Raw genomic sequence first — 21,780 nt, 5'->3', positions numbered from 1 at the left:
TCGTGTCAATTGACAATGTATTAGAGAGCCCCACCATCGGGGCATGGTTTTGGTCAGATGCAGGAGCTGCAACATAAAAACCTAATCCCACAGCAAGCGGCGCAGTGAGGGACTACAGGAAGGCTACATCTATGCCTCCAAGAGGGAACAACATTTAATATCACATCATATCGAGCATGCCATAATTATTTTCTTGCAGATTCTTATGGAGAGAAAAACCTCTGCAAGCCTCCATAAATCAGAGACACAAAGATACTATATTGCCCCGAAATCCAACTAGTGCCCTGCTACAGCATTCATCTAATAGACACAACGCAAAGGACCATGGGAACACGAAACAGCGACAGGCCCTTTGGTTACTTACAAACTGCTGCATTTCACAGAAAACAGCTCAAATAAGAGTCACAATCGGAAAGAAAACCTACAGGGACCGTAGATCATTGGCAGACAGGTCTTTCCCTAGTTGTCTACAAAGGAGAGACCTGTCAACCTAGCCAAGAAGGTGGGGAGAAGCTGAAGGAAGATGCCACCATGTCTCATCTCCAATCTCTGGCTCATTTTTACGCTATGGGACAGATTTACCAGACTTAACAGTCTGAAAATACAGCAAATTCATCATAATAGCTTATGCCTTATGATAAATCTGGTGCACCTCTAGACATTTCTGTTTACCTTTATAAAACCAGTTGACTTCATTTGCATCTAAATTTAACCCACAATTGTGGAGCAATGAGAGCGCACATGGACCCATTCTGTACTAGAATACCAGAATTTTGACTTCAATACCAGTACGGCATATGATTTTTAAAGTGAGGGGAAAGGAAAGTGAAGAGGCCGCAAAGCTAACCAAACCCTATGGTCCCTGTGATGTTCATCAATACAAAGCAATGGCATAATTTAGGGAATATCCCTTTAATAGCTATGCTTCATTTGATTGAATAATGCAAGTTATTTCTGCACAGAATATTCCAGTCATTATCTTGCAGTTGTGACAGCGCTGCCAAACAATAGCTGATCCTTCTCCAAGTCTTGAAATACAAGTTGATCTAGAATTCCTTTTTTGGACGAAGACCTCAAGCAATACCCCAATCCAAGCAGAATGCTAAGAAAATATTCAAGCAAAGAAAATACAAAACAAACCACACTACTTTGCAATGTTATTGAAGGCCTTCTTTATACTACACAGTTTACAGGACAAATGATTATATAACAAGCAATAATCTGTTTCCCTGGATGCATATAAAAACAAAAAAACAGAAAAGGAAAGAAAATGGAGCTGCGGGTTAAGGTTGAACTAAAACGGTGACACAGGACAAACAGCTGACGTGCAGGCAAAGACTCAAATAACTCAGCAAAAAGTAACTTACTAAATGCGAATTGTATATTTTTATATTCTATACCTATTCCTATTATTTGTTGGTTTACAGAGCTAGTATGTATGAGGCCCCAAGTTGCGGAAACGCAGCTTTTATGGTGTAGATTTTGCGTTTTTCTTGTTTACAAAAGAATGGGAAATACAAAGGAGGTATTTATAGTACCTTCTGCGTAATCTACCACTCCTAACTTCGGCTCAAAAAAACTACAGCAAAATCTACAACAAATACAGCCTAAAAATTGTTAAAACCGATTACATTTCTGCCCCTCAGTGAATCAGTGGTTGTTAGTTCTCTTTCTTTATATTTAATCTAGATAAATGGAGGTATTAAATCTCTCTTACGGGGTCAGCAACCAATGGCACATGTGCCAAGAGTGACATGCGAGACATATTTCCCCTGTATGACAGAGATCAGACAGTACAACTACTCATGAGTGCCTCAAAAATTTCTGGTTTTGTAAAACCCAAAATTATTGGAAAATTCTTTGGGGCTACTGTGGGATACTATACTGTGTGAAGGAGCCTCTATGAGACATTATAAAGTGTGAAGTGGCCGCTATGGGACATAATACTGTGTGAAGGGGCTGCTATGGGACACTATATTGTCTAATGGTGTGTTTTTGCACAAACAAAAAAAAAAAAACTGTAGTCAGTTTTCCAATAAAAATCCTTGTACTTTTGTGGGGAAAAAAAAAGACGCACTAAACCAGTTTTTACATTGAAGTGAAAGTACCACTGGCATAGGACTGGATGCTGCTATAGCTACATCCAGATACAAAGCGTGTCACCACCCTAAGTGTACCACCATACAGTGTTCCTGGACGCATACATTAACCACTAATTGGGAATTGCACATGTACTTTCAATGCTTCTAATGGGAAAGCACAGGTGTGTCCCAGGAAATAGAAGTAAGCGCATGTGTCTAGAAACATCGTGTGGCAGCACTTCTATGTTATGGCTTGTGCTATATTACTTTAGTATAGGAGGTCATCAGCCTTACAATTAGTGACAGATACTCCAACTACATTATCTGCTTTTTTAATTTAAATCGGCACGGCATGTAAGAAAGGTTGCCTACCCCTGAACTAATAAATCTTTTAGCATTAAAGGGGTATTCCCAGAACCCTTGTTCACCAACCTGCATTCTGTGTGCTCTGTTCACTTCCTGGTTTTCTCGGCACATTGGTGGGAGGGGTTTCACTTGCTCTACTATCTGCTATGTTTACAGTCAGTAATGAGGAATTGGTTGTAAATGCATTACCACAGTATGAAGTGGATGTAAAAGCTGACGTAGCAGAGCTGGATTTGAGTTAGCTTGCATTACATACAGAGGTAACGGGCTCCTTATCTCAGCCCTTATCAGCCAAATTCAATTAAACCAGAATCAGAAATGCTGGAGCTCTCACCTCCCCTATCTGAGGAGCTCCGTTGCTTGTCAGACATACACAGCTCAGAGCTGCTGCTTAGCACTCAGCCCCTCCCCCCCTGGATAGCCCGCCTAAAAGTAGGGTCATCACTAATAGCCTATAAGCCGGGATAGTGCTCCTCACATTATCCTTTAAGAGGAATAATGGAATATTAGGCAACCACCCCCTCATGGATTGTAGGTCTGTGTGTGGACATTTATCAGTATTTTGAACTTGTGCAGCCTTCATCGTATACCATTTGGGACTGTCTGCATCCTGCAGTGAACCATTGCTTCCTCTCAATGTCAGTAAATTAGGCCTCTCTTTTGGCGATATGATGCATAATAACATCTCTTTCAGCAAACCGTATGCGACTTTCATTATTGAATTTAAAGGGGCTCTATCACTGGGAAAAGTCATTTTTAACTAATCACATCCTTGCATAGCCTTTAGAAATGCTGCTTCACACTTACCTTTAGTATGTAGATTGCCTCAGTGGTTTCTGAATAAGTCAGTTTTTATTCACATGCTAATGAGCTTCCAGCCAGCTCAGGAAGTTCCCAGCAGCCACCTCTCTTCTATTATCTCCTATGTGTGTGAGGCAAACAGGAAGCTGAGTCATCAGCAGCAGCAGCAGCAGTCTCCCATAGAAAACAATAGGGAGAGGTGTGCACCATCTATTGTGCACCAGTCTAATTAGCATATGAATAAAAATGGACTTATTCAGAAACCACTGAGGCAATTTACATACTAAAGGTAAGTGTGGAATAGACTTTGTAAAGCCTATGCAAGGATGTGCTTAGCTAAAAATGTCTTTTCCTAGTGATAGAGCCCCTTTAAGTTGTTAAGCTTAAAGGGGGTTTCAGAGTCATTTACTGCACAACTGCTGTTTTGTAGACAGTGAATGAAGGTGAGGCTCTCACAAGAGTGTCAGAGTCCTTTCAAACAGCTGTAGTTATAGCTGTAGAGGTAGTTTTAAGGGGTATAAAAATATTTTTGTTTGGGTTATGCAAATTTTTGCATCTGTTTTCAATGATAAATGGGGCTTTATTCTTCCACATTTTCTCCTTTTTTAATATCTAGGACAATGTAAACAAAAAGGGGATGGGAAATTTGTAATTAAAATATTTTTTTTAATAACACAAAATCTGCTACAAAAAAAATAAAAAATTTCAAAATTAAAATTACCATAACAGACAGGGAAAATGTTGTAAGCGACACATATTGTTGTGGGGCTGGGGACCAGATTATTACCACCTGGGTGTATAAAGTCTATAGGCAGTTCAGAACAGGTTACGTAAAACTAAATGTAAAAAGAAAGATACAAATATTTAGCTTCAAACCTATGTATTAAAATTAATAAGTGTGACAATAGGCTGTGCATTGATCAAAAACATAGCGAACTAGAAGAAACACCAACATCGATGAACAGGAACAAAATAGCTGTTCATATACAAATTTCTACAGTAGTTAGGTCAGAGAACTCCGTGAGGGACAGGACCGTAATAGAGTCTGCCTAGGACATTAATGGAAGTGAAATTAATAGAATAAAAACAATAAGACCAGGAATTATAGGAAAAAGTTTATCCTCTTTTACCTTAACAGCTCCGAGTTGCTCTTTCCGAAATCGCTCTAAGGGTTTAATTAGCGTCTCATTTACACTTAGTGCCTGTGGAAGAGTTACAAAAATTTAAAAAAATCTGAATAGAAGTATATGGACACCCTTGACAAAAAATAATCATCATAATGTACGGACTCCCTTTCAATTACAATGTCACTACATGGTTGGTCTATTTGTTTTTATAATCCAGACTTGTCCTATTATGGGCCACAGCTTTAAATCGGCTGAACACTGTATTATTAGCTGAGGCTACAAATATTTGATGCTTTTAAAAAGTTAAGCAGGAATATGCACAAAAAGGAATGCATGGGCAGCCTTAGGCTAGGTTCACATGTGCGCTGGGATCTCCATCATTTGGGTTCCCCGGAGAACCTGAACAACAGAGAGCCTGTCTGCTAAAACAACAATTACCCACGAACCCCACAGATTATAATGGGGTCTGCCGATTGTCTGAGTTCTATTTCTGCCAATGTTTGACATGCAGGACTTTTTCTTTCATTACAAAAGTAAACATCAATGAAGAAAGTGTCTGTCATGTTGTTTACATAAGCGTCAATAGGAATGGACACAAACTCAGTCTGTGTCCATTATTCTTTCACAATTAATGTCCGTTGCTGTCATCCTATGATGGAAGACAGCAATGAGCGTTAATAACAGTAGTGTGAACCCACCCTTACCCCTTTAGTACTGCAGGAAGGAGAAATAACTCACTTCATTGCATTTCTTGGTGAACATATTCATTCGGGTAAAATAATGCCCGACATAAAGATGAGGCTGTAAATAGCATCAGTTGTACAACCCAAATTCCAAAAAACTGGGATGCTGTGTAAATTGAAAGAAAACAAGAATGCAATAATTTGGAAATCTCATATTAACATATTTCCACAATAGAACATATATCAGAAGTTAAAAGACAGTTTTGCATTTCATTTGAATAAATGAATTTATTTAGAAATTGATGGCAGCAACATCTCAAAAAAGTTGTGTCTGGGTTACAAAAAAGGCTGGAAAAGTAAGAGCACTAATGAAAAACAGTCAGTGAGTCAATTTTCAATAAGGTCTCATGATTGTGTATAAGAATAGAGCATGTTAGAGAGGTAGAGTCACTCAGAAGCAAAGATGGTCAAAGGCACATCAATCTGTTAAAATTTTCACCTAAACATTGTGATGTAATTTCAGAAAAAATGTTACTCACAGGTAAATTACAAATACTTTGAATATACCACTATCTAAAGTACATAATACCATCAAAAGATGTAGAGAATCTGGTGAAATCCATGTACACAAGGGACAAAACCTATGGGATAATATTGGAAGCTCGTGATCTACAGACATGAATCAGTAAAGTGCAAATCATTACATGGGCTCAGGAATACTTTCAGAAATCATTGTCTGCTAACAGAGTTCACTGTGCCATCCACAAATGCAAGTTAAAGCTGTATTATGTAAAGAAGAAGTCATATATCATCACAATCCAGAAACACTACCCTATTCATTCAAAATGGACTGAGGCAAAATGGAAAACTGTTCTATGGTGAAATTCTTTAAGGAAACCATGGACGCCATGTCCTGTGGACTCAAGAGGAGAGGGTCAATTGAACTTGTTATCAATCAGTTCAAAAGTGTATAGCTCTGATGGTATGGGGTTACATTAGCGCATATGTCATGGGCAGCTTACACATCTTAAAAGAAACTATATGCTGAGCAGTATAAATCAATATATGCTCTCATCCAGAAATTTTTATTCATGAAGGCCCGCTGCCTTGGGGTCATATTTGACGCAGACCTTTCCTTCACCCCTCATATTGAATCACTCGCACGTTCACCTCCACCTCAAAAACATCTCCAGAATGCCCCCTTTCCTTACCAGAGATACATTAAAGACACTTCTTGTCTCTCTGATTCATTCTCGCCTTGACTACTGTAACTCCTTACTAATCGATCTTCCCCTCACTAAACTCTCCCCTCTACAATCTATTCTGAATGCAGCGGCCAGGCTCATCTATCAGGCTAGACGCTACAGCGATGCCTCTGGTCTGTGCCAGTCACTACATTGGCTGCCTATTCATTATAGAATAAAATATAAAGTTATCACTCTCATCCACAAGGCTCTCCATTAATGCTGCACCTCCCTACATTTCCTCCCTCATCTCTGTCTACCGCCCAACCCGTGTACTCCGTTCACTCATTAACCTAACACTCACATCCTCTATTATCAGAACCTCCCACTCTCGTATACAAGACTTCTCTCGAGCTGCACCACTTCTCTGGAATGCTCTACCCCGGACAATCAGATTAACTCCCAATTTCTACAGTTTCAAACGCAAACTAAAGACGCTTCTTTTCAGACAAGCCTATCACAATGTCTAACGTAAACCCTTAACCCTCCTCTGTCCCCGCTCCCACATTTCCCCACATGATATGATGTCATCTCATGCTAACTTTATAGGTCCAAGCTCCATCCACATGTTAAAGGACACGACTATGGACGGCTCATAAAGTCTTATGTTTATGTAATGACAGTCACCTCTATTACAAAAGTGTCTGACCTCTGTATAAACAATGCCGCCCCTGCTACCTCTTGCGTCACCCCCTCTACCTCATAGATTGTAAGCTCTTGCGAGCAAGGCCCTCAGTCCCATTGTGTGAAAAAAATTTTTTTTCTTTTTGGTAGAGTTGGAAGGGACCTCAAGGGACATCGGGTCCAACCCCCTGCGAGTGCAGGTTTTCCTAAATCATCCCAGCTATATGTTTATCCAGATTCCGCTTGAAGATTTCCATTGATGGAGCGCCCACCACCTCCCGTGGCAGCCTATTCCACTCTCTCACTACCCTCACTGTCAGAAAGTTTTTCCTAATGTCTAATCTGTATCTCTTTCCCTTTAGTTTCATCCCATTGCTTCTTGTACTTCCTTGTGCTAATGAGAATAGGGTAGATCCCTCTGCATTGTGACTACCTTTCAGATATTTGTAGACTGCTATTAAATCTCCCCTCAGCCTTCTCTTCTGCAAACTAAACAATCCCAGTTCTTTTAGCCGCTCCTCATAGGACATGGTTTGCAGACCTTCCACCATTTTGGTTGCTCTTCTCTGGACTTGCTCCAATATATTGATGTCTTTCTTGAATTGAGGCGCCCAGAACTGTACACAGTATTCCAGGTGTGGTCTGACCAGGGAAGAGTACAGCGGAATAATGACCTCTCTTGATCTAGATTCAATGCTTGTCTTAATACATCCCAGAATTTTATTCGCCTTTTTTGCAGCAGCACCGCACTGTTGGCTCATGTTGAATTTGTGATCTACTATTATGCCCAAGTCCTTTTCCCCTATGCTATCACTTAGTTCTATTCCTCCCATACTATATATGTTTTTTACATTTCTGTTACCCAGATGTAGAACTTTGCATTTGTCCCTGTTAAATACCATTTTGTTCGCCTCAGCCCATTGTTCCAGTGTGTCTAAGTCCTTTTGAATACACTCTCTCTCCTCTCTAGTGTTGGCTATTCCTCCTATCTTCGTATCATCTGCAAATTTTATGAGTTCCCCAATAATTCCATCGTCCAGATCATTTATAAAGATATTAAAAAGTACTAGGCCCCGAACAGAGCCCTGCGGCACCCCGCTTTTGACTTTCTTCCAGTTCGATGTGTAGCCATTTAGTATTACTCGTTGTGCCCGATCATTAAGCCAGTTGTGAATCCACCTAACTGATTTTTTGTCAAAGCCATACTTAATCATTTTTTCAATAAGAAGGTTATGTGATACTTTATCAAATGCCTTACTGAAGTCAAGATATACTATGTCCACAGCATTCCCTTGGTCCAACCATTCAGTGATTTTGTTGTAGAAGGAAATCAGGTTAGTCTGACAAGATTTATTGGTCCTAAAGCCGTGCTGGCTCTGGTTAATTAATGCCTTCCCATCCAGGTACCGAAGTAAATGTTCCTTGACAATTTGCTCAAAGATTTTTCCTGCTATCGAGGTCAGACTTACCGGCCTGTAATTTCCTGGATCGTCCCTTTTCCCCTTTTTGTAGATGGGGACAACATTTGCCCTTTTCCAATCTAAAGGGACCACTCCTGTTTCCCATGACTTACCGAAGATTATAGCAAGGGGTTCTGTTATTTCCTCTGCTATCTCTTTCAGGACTCTAGGGTGTAAATCATCTGGTCCTGGGGACTTGGTTTCCTGTAACTTGGCTAAGTGCTCTCTTACCAGACCTTCGCTTATAGTCAGCTTGGAGTCCTCCTTCCCCTCATCTCCATCCCATTAATGTCGATATTTCCATTCGTTTCATGGGAGAAGACGGATACAAAATATGAATTTAGTAGCTCCACCTGCTGTTCTACCATGTTAACTGTTTCTCCTTTGTCATTCTTCAGGACTCCAATGGTCTCCTTCACTTTTCTTTTGCTTTTAACATATCCCCAAAATCCTTTTACCTTACTCTTTGCCTCTTTTGCAAGCTTCAATTCGTGTTCAGCCTTAGCTCCTTTGATGCTTGTCTTGCAGAGTCTGCAGACTGCTGTGTACTCTTCCTTAGGTATAGTTCCCATCTTCCACTTTTTGTATGTTTCCTTTTTCCTTTTTAGCAGAAATGACTTTCTTTGTAATGTATCTTCCTGTCTGTATTTAAACCCTATAAATTGTACAGCACTGTGGAATATGTTAATGCTATATAAATAAAAATTATTATTAATAATTATTAATTATTAATTATTATTATTATTATTGATGGCCTTGTATATTTCAGTGAGACAATGCTAAACCACATGTTGTATCCATCACAGCAACATGACTTCACAGAAGAAGAGTCTGGGTGCTGAACTGATCTGACTGTAGTCTAGACCTTCCACCAATAGAAAACATTTGGCATGTTATGAAATGAAAAACCCAGCTAAGATGACCCAGGATCGCTGAGAAGCTAGGATTCTAAGTCAGACAAGAATGTGACAACATTCCTCTCCTAAAACTCCAAATTGGCCTCCTCACTTCCCAGACGTTTACAGACTATGTACAAACAAGAGGCGATACAACACAATGATAGATATGGCCCTGTGCCAATTTTTTTGAGATATGTCACTGCCATCGATTTCTAAATAACTTAATCTTTTTCAAATGAAGTGGAACAGCTTTCAGTATGTGCTCTATTGTCAATACAACACAGTTACAGTATATGGTATTTCTAATTCATTTCACATGGCATCCAAATGTTTTTGGTATTGGGGATGTAACATGATATGAATAAAGCCCGATTCACATCTGCATTCGGTATTCCATTCGGGGAGTCCACATGAGGACCCCCGAATGGAATATCAAACGCATTGACAAGTGGTGAGCTTATAAATGCACATGGACCCCATAGACTACAATGGGGTCCGTGTGTTTTCCGTGCAGTATCTGCACGAGTCATGCGGAGAGGAAAGTAGTTCATGAAGTACTTTTCTCTCCGCATGTTCCGAGCGGAAAACACACAGACCCCATTATAGTCTATGGGGTCCGTGTGTTTCTTATGCTCACCGCTTGTCAATGAGGTCGGTATTCCGTTCGGGGTCCCCATGTGGATGCCCCATACAGAATACTGAACGCAGATGCGAACCAGGTCTTAGAGAGTAAAAAAAGCAATAATCATTGTGAAGACAAAAGGTAGCAACATAAATAAGTGGATACCCATTGAGTGAATAGCTCAAAAAGAACCTCTTATATCATGTGACTGCAGCTTATCATGGGATATCCTCAATAACAAGGTATATACCCGTAAGCAATGTATCACCTGACCTGTCCTGCGGCTGAGAATTTCCTTCCTTTCTGAAACAATAGCATCCTTACTAAAGAATATATAAAGATTTTTAAGCTTGACTGAAGGACATTTTTATTATCAATTCTAACTAAAACAGGAAGAAGATATTAATAAGCAGTGTTTTGGTATTATGAAAACACAAGAACTATTTTAATATCTCTCACAAATGAAGTCCATGAAACTCACCATAATTTCTCTCTGCTCTTCAAGGTTTCGTAGAAAATTAGAAAACTCCTGTAAAGATGCATCTGCAACACAATATTGAATCAAGTCATCAATTTAGATCGACTAGAAAGGCAACTGCAAAGACATATGCCAGCAGAGAAAGCAGGCTCAACCTACCAATACATCTCTCATCGTCCGTCTCTGCATCACCAATGAATTCAAACTTGAAATCTCTGAGTGAATGGGCAAATTTTCTCTGAGCCGTGGACAAATCTGAAAAATAAAAAGAAAGTAGTAACAAAAAGAAGCAAACAATACAACCAAAGAGGATAAAAACAAAGTATTCCAACACACTGGGGAACATTATATTACTAACACCGTATAATGCGGCGTTCACACTTGCGGCCCTGTCCTTCCTTTGTGTTTCCGCCTAAATAACTGGGAAAAACTGCATAGGTGACGACTTACCGGCGGTCAGTTTAAAAACCTATTCATTTCAATGGATTTTTAAAGCAAACCACCAGTGTCCATATGCAGCCTCTCCGCCATAAAACAGGGGGTTTTTTTTGCATGTACACCAAGTCCTGCATGTCAGACTGTGTCTATGCAAAGAAAATAAAATAAAATAAAAAACTTTACAACTATAGCTACTGACAATATCCTTCACATGTCTGGATGTAGAACCTGATGATTTTGTTTTCTTATAACATGATCAGATGGTTTCTGAATAGTTTCTCGTTTAACAACTTCATAAAACGTTAAAGAGTTCTTAAAACAAGCCAAACGATTAACTCTAAAGCGACAGAAGCTACGAAAATCTGGGTAAATACTTCTGGTTAATAAAACATCACTGGTGGATGAAGGCGGCTTCCAAAGAAGGTAATATTCCAAAATCTGAAACACAAGGTCCACATTAAAATACTAGAGCAGGCCAGGAAGAAATGGTGCCCACAATCCTGGCATTGTTTTAGTGTACTGCCCAGGGGACATGGAATCCCTGCTGTGCTTACTCTGTGACTGCACACGCAATGCAAAACCAATAGCTCATACTTCTCATAGCAGACAACTCTTCTGACAGCTTGAGAAGCAGTCCAGATCTCATTTCAAGTAAGCAACAAATTTACAACCTCCTAAATTACAGCAGGAGAGATATATATATATATATATATATATATATATATATATATATATATAAATAAACTTTATTTGAACATGCTGAAAAATATTTAGAAAGACACTAGAAAACGAGAGATAGAAAAGCTGAAGTAATCCCAATAAGCAAAATACTGCATAGAGCCTGTGAAGCTGCCAAAGAATAATGACAGAAGTAGAAAGCAACAGCTGCAGTGCCAAAGGTTGCACTGATATAGCACAAAGAGTTTCATCTTGGAATTCCATTTGGATAAAATACATTTCCTGGGCGCAGCATTAAAGGCGAATATCAGATAAAGTTCATGACTTATCGACCAGCTTCTACGGTAAATAGAGGCCTCCTGAATATAGAATTCAGATTGGGAGCTGGTATACCATTATCATAGACATCCTGCTAAAAACTATAGACGCAGCGGTGTAACTACAGGCATTGGCAGCTACCACTGGGCCCTTAAGCCGGGGGTACTCAAAAGCCCCGTCACAATGACCAGGCTGCTACTAGTGCTCCATCCACTTGCCATAAATGCATAGCATATGTGAGAATCTCTAATATTTTACTAAAGGAAATGTTATTATTGTTTATTTATATAGCACCATTAATTCCATGGTGCTTTACATTTGGGGGTTTACATACAGTACACAAAATATACAGGTAGATATGATACTAACAATGACCGACTGGCACAGTGGGATAGAGGGCCCTGCCCGCAATGGCTTACAATCTATGAGGGAAGGGGGATAGAAACAGAAGGGAAGGGGGATAGAGACAGAAGGAGAGGGGGAGACGGTACAGATGGCAGTGAGGTGATAGTGTTATTGGGGGTTGTAGGCCTTCCTGAATAGGTGAGTCTTCAGGGCCTTCTTGAAGCCTGTGATTGTGGGGGTCAGTCTTTTGTGTCTTGGTAAGGAGTTCCAGAGTATGGGGAATGCACAGGAGAAATCTTGGAGACGGATGTGTGAGATGCGGATGAGAGCAGAGCGGAGTAGGAAGTCATTGGAGGATCTGATGTTACGTGTGGGCAGGTAGCGGGAGATGAGGTCAGAGATATATGGAGGGGACAAGTTGTGGATGGCTTTGTATGTTAACAATAGTAGCTTGAACTCAATTCACTGGGCTATGGGTAGCCAGTGGAGAGACTGGCATAGGGGAGCAGCCGATGAAGATCGGAGGGTGAGGTGAATTAAACAAGCAGCACAGATTAAGGTGGACTGGAGGGGGGCGAGGGAGTTAGCCTGGAGTCAAATTAAATCAAACAAGCTTTATTGGCACGTCCAAATAGATATTTGGCATTGCCAAAGCTAGTAAAGTGGGGGTGGGTGGGGCGATTTGGGGTATAACAGTCCGTGGGGTCTCATCTTCCTCTTGTTTGGTGACAGCTGGACACGTATTGGGCAGCGATCTCCACAGTGACCTCCTCTTCTCCCAGTAGGATGTAGAGTTTCGTCTTCTCATCTGCAGATGTGGAGTCTGGGATGTGACCATGGAGAAGGGTGTTGCAGTAATCTAAGCGGGAGATTATGAGGGCCTGGACAAGCATCTTCGTAGTTTCAGGGGTGAGGAAGGAGCAGATTCGGTGGATGTTCTTGAGTTGGAGGTGGCAGGAAGTGTTGAGGGTTTGAACGTGTGACTTGAAGGATAGGTCAGAGTCCAAGGTTACCCCAAGGCATCGGGCCCGTGGGACAGGGGTAAGTGTGGTTCCGTTAACTTTGATAGATGGGTCAGGTGGAGGGGCCATATGGGGTGGGGCGAAGATGATTAACTTCATTTTCTCCATATTGAGTTTGAGAAAGTGGGAGGAGAGGAAGGAGGCTATAGCCATTAAATAATCTGGAACTCTTGCCAGCAGAGAGGTAATGTCTGGTCCAGAGATGTATATTTGGGTCTCATCGGCATAGCAATGGTATTGAAAACCATGAGATTCTATGAGTTGGCCCAGGGTGTAGATGGAGAACAGGAGGGGTCCTAGGACGGAGCCTTGGGGGACACCTATGGAGAGAGGGCGTGGTGAGGAGGTGGAGTGCGAGTGGGAGACGCTGAATGTGCGGTCGGTGAGGTATGAGGAGATCCAGGAATGGGCCAGGTCTGAGATACCAAGGGAGGAAATAATTTCTAACAGGAGGGAGTGGTCAACTGTGTCAAAGGCAGAGGAGAGGTCAAGGAGTAGGAGGACAGAGTAATGTCGCTTGGCTTTGGCAGTTAGAAGGTCACTAGTGACTTTTGTTAGGGCAGTTTCAGTGGAGTGACAGGGTCTGAAGCCTGACTATAGTCTGTCAAAGAGCAGGTTGGACGAGAGATAGGAGAGTTCGGAGTGGACGTGCTGCTCAAGCAGTTTTGAGGCGTACGGGAGCAGAGAGATGGGACGGTACTTGGCTGGATCTTTCCTTCTTCATTTATTAAGCGGAGTTACTTATTACACATTAACACAAATGACTCCATTCACTGTGACTCCAGAAACACAAGAATCTAGCACTGCACAGAATGAAGCGATACAAGTCATAGCTTCCTCTTCGCTTTGAAGAGCAAGCAAGGAGCAGGGACTGTCAAAAACATTTTTCCACAGTCACCTGATCTCAAATCCATCAAGCTTTTATGGGGGACATTTAAAGGGCAAGAAAGCCAGGCATTCAGTAATCTCACAAGACACTCTCTGGAATGATCACAAAACATATTTTAGTAAGGCAGATCAGCAGGTTTTTTCACAAACTTGTGAAGTCAAGTCAACACCACACCATAGCAGTTTCTCCCATTATAGAGCATTTCCCATCATAGACATTTAAGACATATAGACCCCATCTATGACGGGAATACCCTTTTAAAGCAGGTGGATAGAGACAGTAATGCTGATAATATTAGTTGCACACATTTCCATAAACCATAACCACACATTTATAACCTTCTGATTTTTGCTTACACCATTTTAAAAATTTTGAGATGGAAAATAGGAAACAAAAATCATGTGCTGGAATAACTGCACAATGACAAGTGTCTGTTACAACATGTGACAGGAACGTCACAGCTTCTGCAAATTAATTCTTCTATAAGACATTTACAAGGAACTCATGTCACATATGGTTTTACATTAACAGAAGTGATGTAACTGAGGAGCAGAGGACTGGAAGTTGCCCACAAAGGGGTTTTCCAGGCAAACAATTTTGAAGACATATTTGGGGTAAATCACAATATCAGATTTGTGGGGGCCGCCACCCAGAACCACTGACAAGCAGTTACTGTTACCAGCCGCTATACAGGGAGCAGAGCCAGAAGCAGATAGCCCTCATTGAGTAGTGGCTGTGCTGCGTTACTACAGCTCAATCCCATTTCTCTTATATAACAGCAAGCAGCTGCTGAGAATAGTTAATAAGTGGGGGTCCTCATATTGTTACCCAAATATCACAAAAGCAGACTCATCAACCTTCCTCTTCACAGGCCACATTCATCAGTCACATGGCCTAGTCGAGGCTCAGTCTTATCCAAGTGAATGGGCTGAGCTGTGATACCAAGAACAGCTGCACAATTGTACTGCGCTGTGCTTGGTAAAAACTAAAGATGCCGCTGTGTTCAAGTGAACCTTGCAGTTTTGTGAAACAGCTGAAGAGTACCCAGGTGCCGTATCCTTTCTAATTTTTAATTGATGACCTTTAGGCCAGGGCCCCACGTGGTGTAAACGCTGCGATTCGCCCGCAGCGGAAACACGGCGGGAAAAATCGTGGAGTTTTACAGTCAGCACAAAGCGGATGGGATACTAGCAAATCACATGCTCAGTTTGCAGTAAAAAACCACGGAGCAGACATGTGGGATTTCCAAAACTGGCGTAGTTTTGGAAATTGTAGCATATCAATTATACCTACAGAAATGTCAGCGGTTTCCCCATACGTATAACTGAAACAGAAAGTCCGCAGAGGATGCGTTGCTGCCGAAGTCTTTCCCAAACGCATTTTTGCTGCGGGACACCACGTGGAGCCTTATGAATTATAAAGCCTTGAAAAGCCTTCTAACTACTGTTTCTGAGTAGGGGGAGACTAGTAGGTGGAACAGGTATTACATAATACTATACAATCTTATGTCAATGTTGTGGGAAGAGGAGATCTCCCCAGTGAATCCTGAAAACAATATATAGAGCCTGTATCTTCTAACATAAGAGAGTCACTAAAAGAAACTCATATCAGTACTCGCTGCATCAAGTACTTTGGCTGTAAGTATCAAATACTCCATTATCTCATCTCTTCCTCTCCCATTAGAAGCCAATATAATATTGCTGGTTCTCAGCGAGTTCTTCCTTGATGAAGCGCCCCGTTGTCTGGAGCACAGTCAAACATTAGTGGAAGACTGTCAGGCAAACAGAGGATGTGTTTTTAGCTGTGTGAACATATAACAATACTTGCCCTGTTTGCTTGTCAGGACTGTGGGTGAATTCTGCTATCGCTGTCTTGTATAGGCCCATAGTGAAGGCAGATCTAATGAGGCCATCATAACGCTGGTATGACAATCAATAGCCCATAGAAATACACACGACCATGTATTTATATGGCACAAGACATGGACTACAGCTCGATTTGACCACTAAAGTATGAGATCACTTGTTCAGTAAGAATTTAGAAATAGGCAAGGATGGAACAAATCCTGGGCTTAGAAACAGGAGAAGTGTGGAAGAGAGAGAAAGTTATATTGGTTATATGGAACTATAGTTTTTATAGTGTCACTGACACAGAGCAATGACTACTACAATGTGGACAGTAACAGTAACCTGCCCAGAGCAGTTACACGAATACACAGTTTTCAATTTTTGGAAATGGATTTTCAGCCAATAAACGTTTACAGGGAACCGGTTGTATCATATATCCAGTCCTATCATCTTATACAGTAGAAGGAACGGAGCAGACAGTTCCTTCTGTAATTTAGTTATTTTATATCTTATTATTTATTTCTCTTATTTGTATAGTGCCGACATATTGTGAAATGCTTTGCAGACATTGTCAGTCACTGTCCCATTTAGATCTCACAATCTAAATTCCCTATCAGTATGTCTTTGACGTGGGAAAAATTGGAGATTACAGATGCGGTCTTTGGTCTTATTAGGACTCCAGCACTGCACGACAGCAGTGCTAACCACTGAGCCACCATGCTGCAATATTGTGACTCAGTGACTGACAATTGTGTCTGTATGCACGCTCATAATCCCTGAGTAGAAACGCCAAACTAACTCCTAAGCATAGAAAGAGAGAAGATGTAAAAGTATAAAAAGACAACTTATACTGAATCTGAACTGAACTATCCCACAGGATACTATTTGTATCCTGCTCAGCTGCCCCTGCTATAACATGCAGCCTGCAGATCAGACATAATGTTGAACGTGACGGGTTCACTAACCATAAACCAAGGTTACAAATGTATTGGTTGCTCCCCGGACAGTCTGCAATAGACAGAGTCATCCCAGCTTAGATACAGAGGGTACAGAAAGTATTCAGACCCCTTTAAATTTTTCACTCTTTGTTTCATTGCATTGTAAAATCAAAAAAGTTCATTTTATTTCTCACTTTTATTTCTCATTTTTGCAAACTTATTAAAAAAGAAAAATTTTAAAATTGCTTTAATTATTATGGCTTCTATATTTACATATAATGGCTTTTTCAAGGCATACACTGGACTGTCTAAAGGCATGATGGTGCTCCCGGTGCTCCCTACATATAGCCCTGTGGATGTTTCCTAGTGACAGGCTCTCTAAGTTTTGCTTGGCTAGTCCTCCTGAGTGCTGGACTCATTAATATGAGATCTGGTGTATAAGTAGTGTGTCTTCGAAGGCAAGAAGAGCACAACTCACTTCACTGTGCATGCGCTTTATGTGTCAGCCAGAACTGCATGTTTCAGAAGACTGGCGGAGCATCTGATGTGTATACAGAAATGACAACTATCCACCAAAGGAAGATGGGTGGGAGAGGAGATTAGATTTCACGATGGCCATGAGATTAGGGGAATAAATTGCCACAAGCAGTGGTTTATTCCCCTCATGCATGTGTATGGGAGTTAGGAGAGGGGTCAGGAGGAATATCAGTCAGCCATGTGACGGATTTAGTTTCTGCACAAATCATGATACAAGATGACTAAAGAGAGGGCATGGCTGTACACCCAACCACAACATTATGTGTATCTTCTTATTGGAGTGATTGAATCAGTTGTACTTTTGGCATATAATATGAATGATTAGGTATTCCATCTGCACTTTCCAAGCATTCCAGTTAGAGTTCACATAAAGGACATGCTTCAAAAACAAAATGCTTAAGATGAATGATGGAAAATATTATCAAAGAAATGGAATACACAAACAAGACAAAGGCTCTGGACGGCTCAAGATATATTGAATAATCTATCGATAAATCATAAAGCACTATTCACACTGCAGTGTAGTGCCTTTGAATATTCTATCTTATAACGGATGTATCACAAATACGTTAACATACAGTAGGGTCTTATTTTAAAGGGGTATTCCCATGACGCTTGTTCACTAACCTGCAGGCTCTGTGCTCTCTTCACTTCCTGCTTTTCTCAGCACATAGGTGGGTGGGGTTTCACTTGCACGGGATTGGTTGTAAATGAATTACCACAGTGTGAAGCTGATGTAGCAGAGCTGGATTTGAGTCAGTTTGCATTACATACAGAGGTAACGGACTCCCTATCTCAGCCAAATTCAATTAAACTGACTTATAAGAGCTCAGAAATCCCGGAGAAGCTCCGCTACTTAAGAGACACAAACAGCTCAGAGCTGCTTCCTTCTTTGCATAAGTCGGGAGGGTGGTTCCCTTTCTTGGCTTCATTCTAACTCTGTCCATAGTATGCATTATGGACCACAGCAATGTAACCTGGCTACCGTGAAGGAAATATGTCTCCTTCTAACACATCTTTGTGGGATAAAGATGCAAAAAAAGTTCAAGAGTAATTCCACTGCTCGAGCAAATTCGACATGTAGAGCATTCTTAGGCATGTCAGAAGATCACATTGCTTTGTGTATATTATGTGTAACACAGACCAGAATTTATTGCCCTTTACTGAGTAAGACCTGGATCCTTCAGATCCAGAAAGAAAAAGTATTGTGGGCTGCATTATATTCTTGACAAGTACAGTGGAATCTGCACCAGGGGTACTGAATGGATTCTTTAAAGGGATTCAATCATTAAAATGCAATTTTTTCCCCATAGTATACAGGAATAGCCTTAAGAAAGGCTATTCTTCTCCTACCTTTAGAGGTCTTCTCCGCACCGCCAATCCGTAGAAATCCTGGTTTTCTTCTGTATGCAAATTGGTTCTCTCTCACAACTGGGGGCGGTCCCCAGCGCTCAAACAGCACTGGGGGCGTCCCCAATGCTGCAAGAGAAATCTCTGGCTTCAAACTTCTAGGCATGCGCAGCCGGCTCTGCTTTTGGGCATCGGGCAGAGCCGACTGTGCATGCCCATGGCAATTTTCTTGTGGCCGCTTACCCCAGAAGATAGAGGTGGCGCTGGAGATTTCTCTCGCAGAATTGGGGACACCCCCAGTGCTGCAAGAGAATTAATTTGCAGACAAGAGAAAACCAGGATTTCTACCAAATAGCGGCGCGGAGAAGACATCTAAAGCTAGGAGAAGAATAGCCTCTCTTAAGGCTATTCCTATGTGCTAGGGAGAAAAAAATGCATTTTAATGATTGAATCCCTTCAAGGCCGATGTAAATCCAGGTTTCTTTTCTAAAATCTCAGACATCCATCCATAGATAACTGTGCGTACAGGACCTAAGAGCAGAGCTGTCAACCACACGTCTCCCCCCCACCCGCTTTGAGCTGTGCAGGTTATAAACAATGGGAAAAACAGGGCTGTGGAATAGGCAGGTCAAACAGTCAGATTCCTCTCCTCTCCTTCATAAATGGCTGACAGCCATGGTCACTCAGCAGCAAAAATCCTCAAATGTGTTATAAAGTTAGTGATTGAATTCCTACTAAAGCAAATAAGCAACAAACTAGGCTTCTAATTAATTATAGCACATTGTATAATTATTAATGTAATTAGTCCTATTATTACAGTATACCACTACATAAAAAAGTTTTATTTTATGTTCTTCTACAAGGTGTTAAAACATTTTTACCTCTGGACTTAAGACCTAGCCTTTAGAACTGGATATAAATCTAGAAACTGAGCAAGCACCAATAATAATACCATCGACAGAGAAGCAGCTAGATCTTATTAAAAAGGGATTTTTCCAGCAACCATCAGTGTATTCTTGACAAGCCTCTAAGCAGGTGTCTCAGCATTTCTCTGGAATCCAGCCAAACATGTGACATGCTTGGCACACGACATGCGTATACCGAATACACGAGTGCTCGCATACACTTTGGAAGACGTGAACATAGTTTTCAAACAGATCTTACAAACAGATGTTTCCAATCTGCTACAATAAGTAGGACTGTATGAGTTCATTATGGGAAAGTAGATATTTACACCTACAATGAAGGAGGAAACAGATCTGCAAGTCCCACAGGTCACATATAGAAGTCTATCAGAAATCCAGCTGGAAAGAAACGGCTTCTTGTCATTATATCAAATATCGCATCATAATCATAAATCCAAATTACCAAATAAATAAGATTGCTCATGACATCTACCCTGTTGCATACAGTACAGACCAGCAACCTCAAAATAATAGCACGATGGGGGAGATTTATGAAGACCGGTGTATAGTATGCCAGTCTAGATATCCTGAGCAGTGTCTAAGGATAGATTTAATTTATGAGAAGTCGTATCCTTGGAGGCTGTGCACACAGACTGAAATCTGCTAGTTTGTAGCTGGTGTAGATTTTAGTTATCATATAACACCACATCAAGTATGAGCAGGAAATTTTTTGGGAAAGAGGTGACAACAGTGTAAAAACACTATTGGCGCAAAAGTTTTGAACAAATAAGGTTTAAAAAGTTGCAAACCTGTGATTAAAATAAAAAAAAATTAAAAAACAAAAAAACAGCCTTTAGGTGTAGGGGGATGACAAATGTCCCACCATATGTAAAATTGTTAAATTGAATATGGGAGAAGTTTTTCTACAGCATCAATACAAAAATGACCATTACCAAACCAGAATTACAGTGAAGTAAGAACACAATCTGACACTTTGTCTTTCTGATCTCAGACATGCTGGATTTTCCAAACATGACAAGCTCCAATGGCAACAATGCCACAACGGTTCATGGCTGTGCTGGCATTTCTTCTCCGAACTTCTGAAATACCATATAGTGCCCATCAATGAACTTGGGTTGTCTACAGAATAGATTGTAGATGTAGATTTTATTTTTTTTTCATGCAAAACTGGTGATCTTGTGAAATAATTTACTAAGCAAGGTCTGCTAAAGAGCGACATGGCCAGGATTTTGTGTCACTAACATCTTAATAACACTGTCCGCAAATGTGATATTTCAGTTCTGCTAAGGATCATATAAAATGCTGAGTGAGTACATTGAGCTACTTCTTTTTCTCCTTTGTGTGGGAATGACCTTGTACAAGTGGCCACCATTCTGTCAAATACAGGAACTAGGAGCCCTTCATTCTGGGGATCAGTAGGAATCGCAGATGTTACTACATGTGTAACTGCTATGTCATAACAAAGGCGATACGGTGAAACTGGCCAGATATCTCACTAAACATCAGAGACTTGCTGGAAATACCAGCAGTACCAGTCCTATCATCATGGAACTATAGGTCTGTGCAGGTGGAGACATTGTGGGCAGCTGGAGAACATTTCATGGTATTTATGTAGCTGACAGCCGAGTACCCAGCTAGACGTGACCTGACCTCTAAAGTGGAACCTCTGGTCAGGTTCCAAAGAAACTCTGCAGGGAATCAGGTCTGCACGCTATTACCGATATCTAACTACCGTATCTACACAATATATATATATATATATATATATATATATATATATATATATATATATATATATATATATATATATATATATATATATAAATGCGCTCTACAGACCCTACTAGACTACAAGGTTGACCAACCACCTGCAGACCAGTGTGCACACACCAGCTACTATTCAGAAACAGTACTTTGTACACAAGCTGCCTCGACAAGAAAATTTTCAAGTTGTCACATGAAGCCAACAAAACCAAGTGAGAATGCTTACTGAATATTTTTAAGCATTGTATGTGGGTTTGCAAACAGACACCTTTTCCTCTCAACCCATCTGAAGTCGGAAGGCATTATATTTTCCACTGGCCCTCCATTGTTTTCAGTTTCCTGA

General features: G+C 40.8%; 1 protein-coding gene across 2 annotated transcripts in view; it reads right to left on the bottom strand.

Annotated features, from left to right (window-relative positions):
- The window catches only part of ARHGAP10 (Rho GTPase activating protein 10), a 168,459-nt gene that overhangs the window by 124,364 nt on the left and 22,315 nt on the right, over positions 1-21,780 (bottom strand). For both annotated transcript variants that reach the window (XM_075288192.1, XM_075288199.1), the window contains exons 2-4: positions 10,545-10,640; positions 10,389-10,450; positions 4,379-4,450 (exon numbers count right to left, since the gene is read on the bottom strand). In XM_075288192.1, the coding sequence (XP_075144293.1) occupies positions 4,379-4,450; positions 10,389-10,450; positions 10,545-10,640 (230 nt within the window). The remainder of the gene's footprint in view (positions 1-4,378; positions 4,451-10,388; positions 10,451-10,544; positions 10,641-21,780) is intronic.

This window comes from Leptodactylus fuscus, chromosome 1 (assembly GCF_031893055.1).
Source record: "Leptodactylus fuscus isolate aLepFus1 chromosome 1, aLepFus1.hap2, whole genome shotgun sequence".
NCBI classification, from domain to species: Eukaryota; Metazoa; Chordata; class Amphibia; order Anura; family Leptodactylidae; genus Leptodactylus; species Leptodactylus fuscus.
The sequence above is the reverse complement of the archived record's forward strand: the minus strand, read 5'-3'. Positions and strand labels throughout refer to the sequence as shown.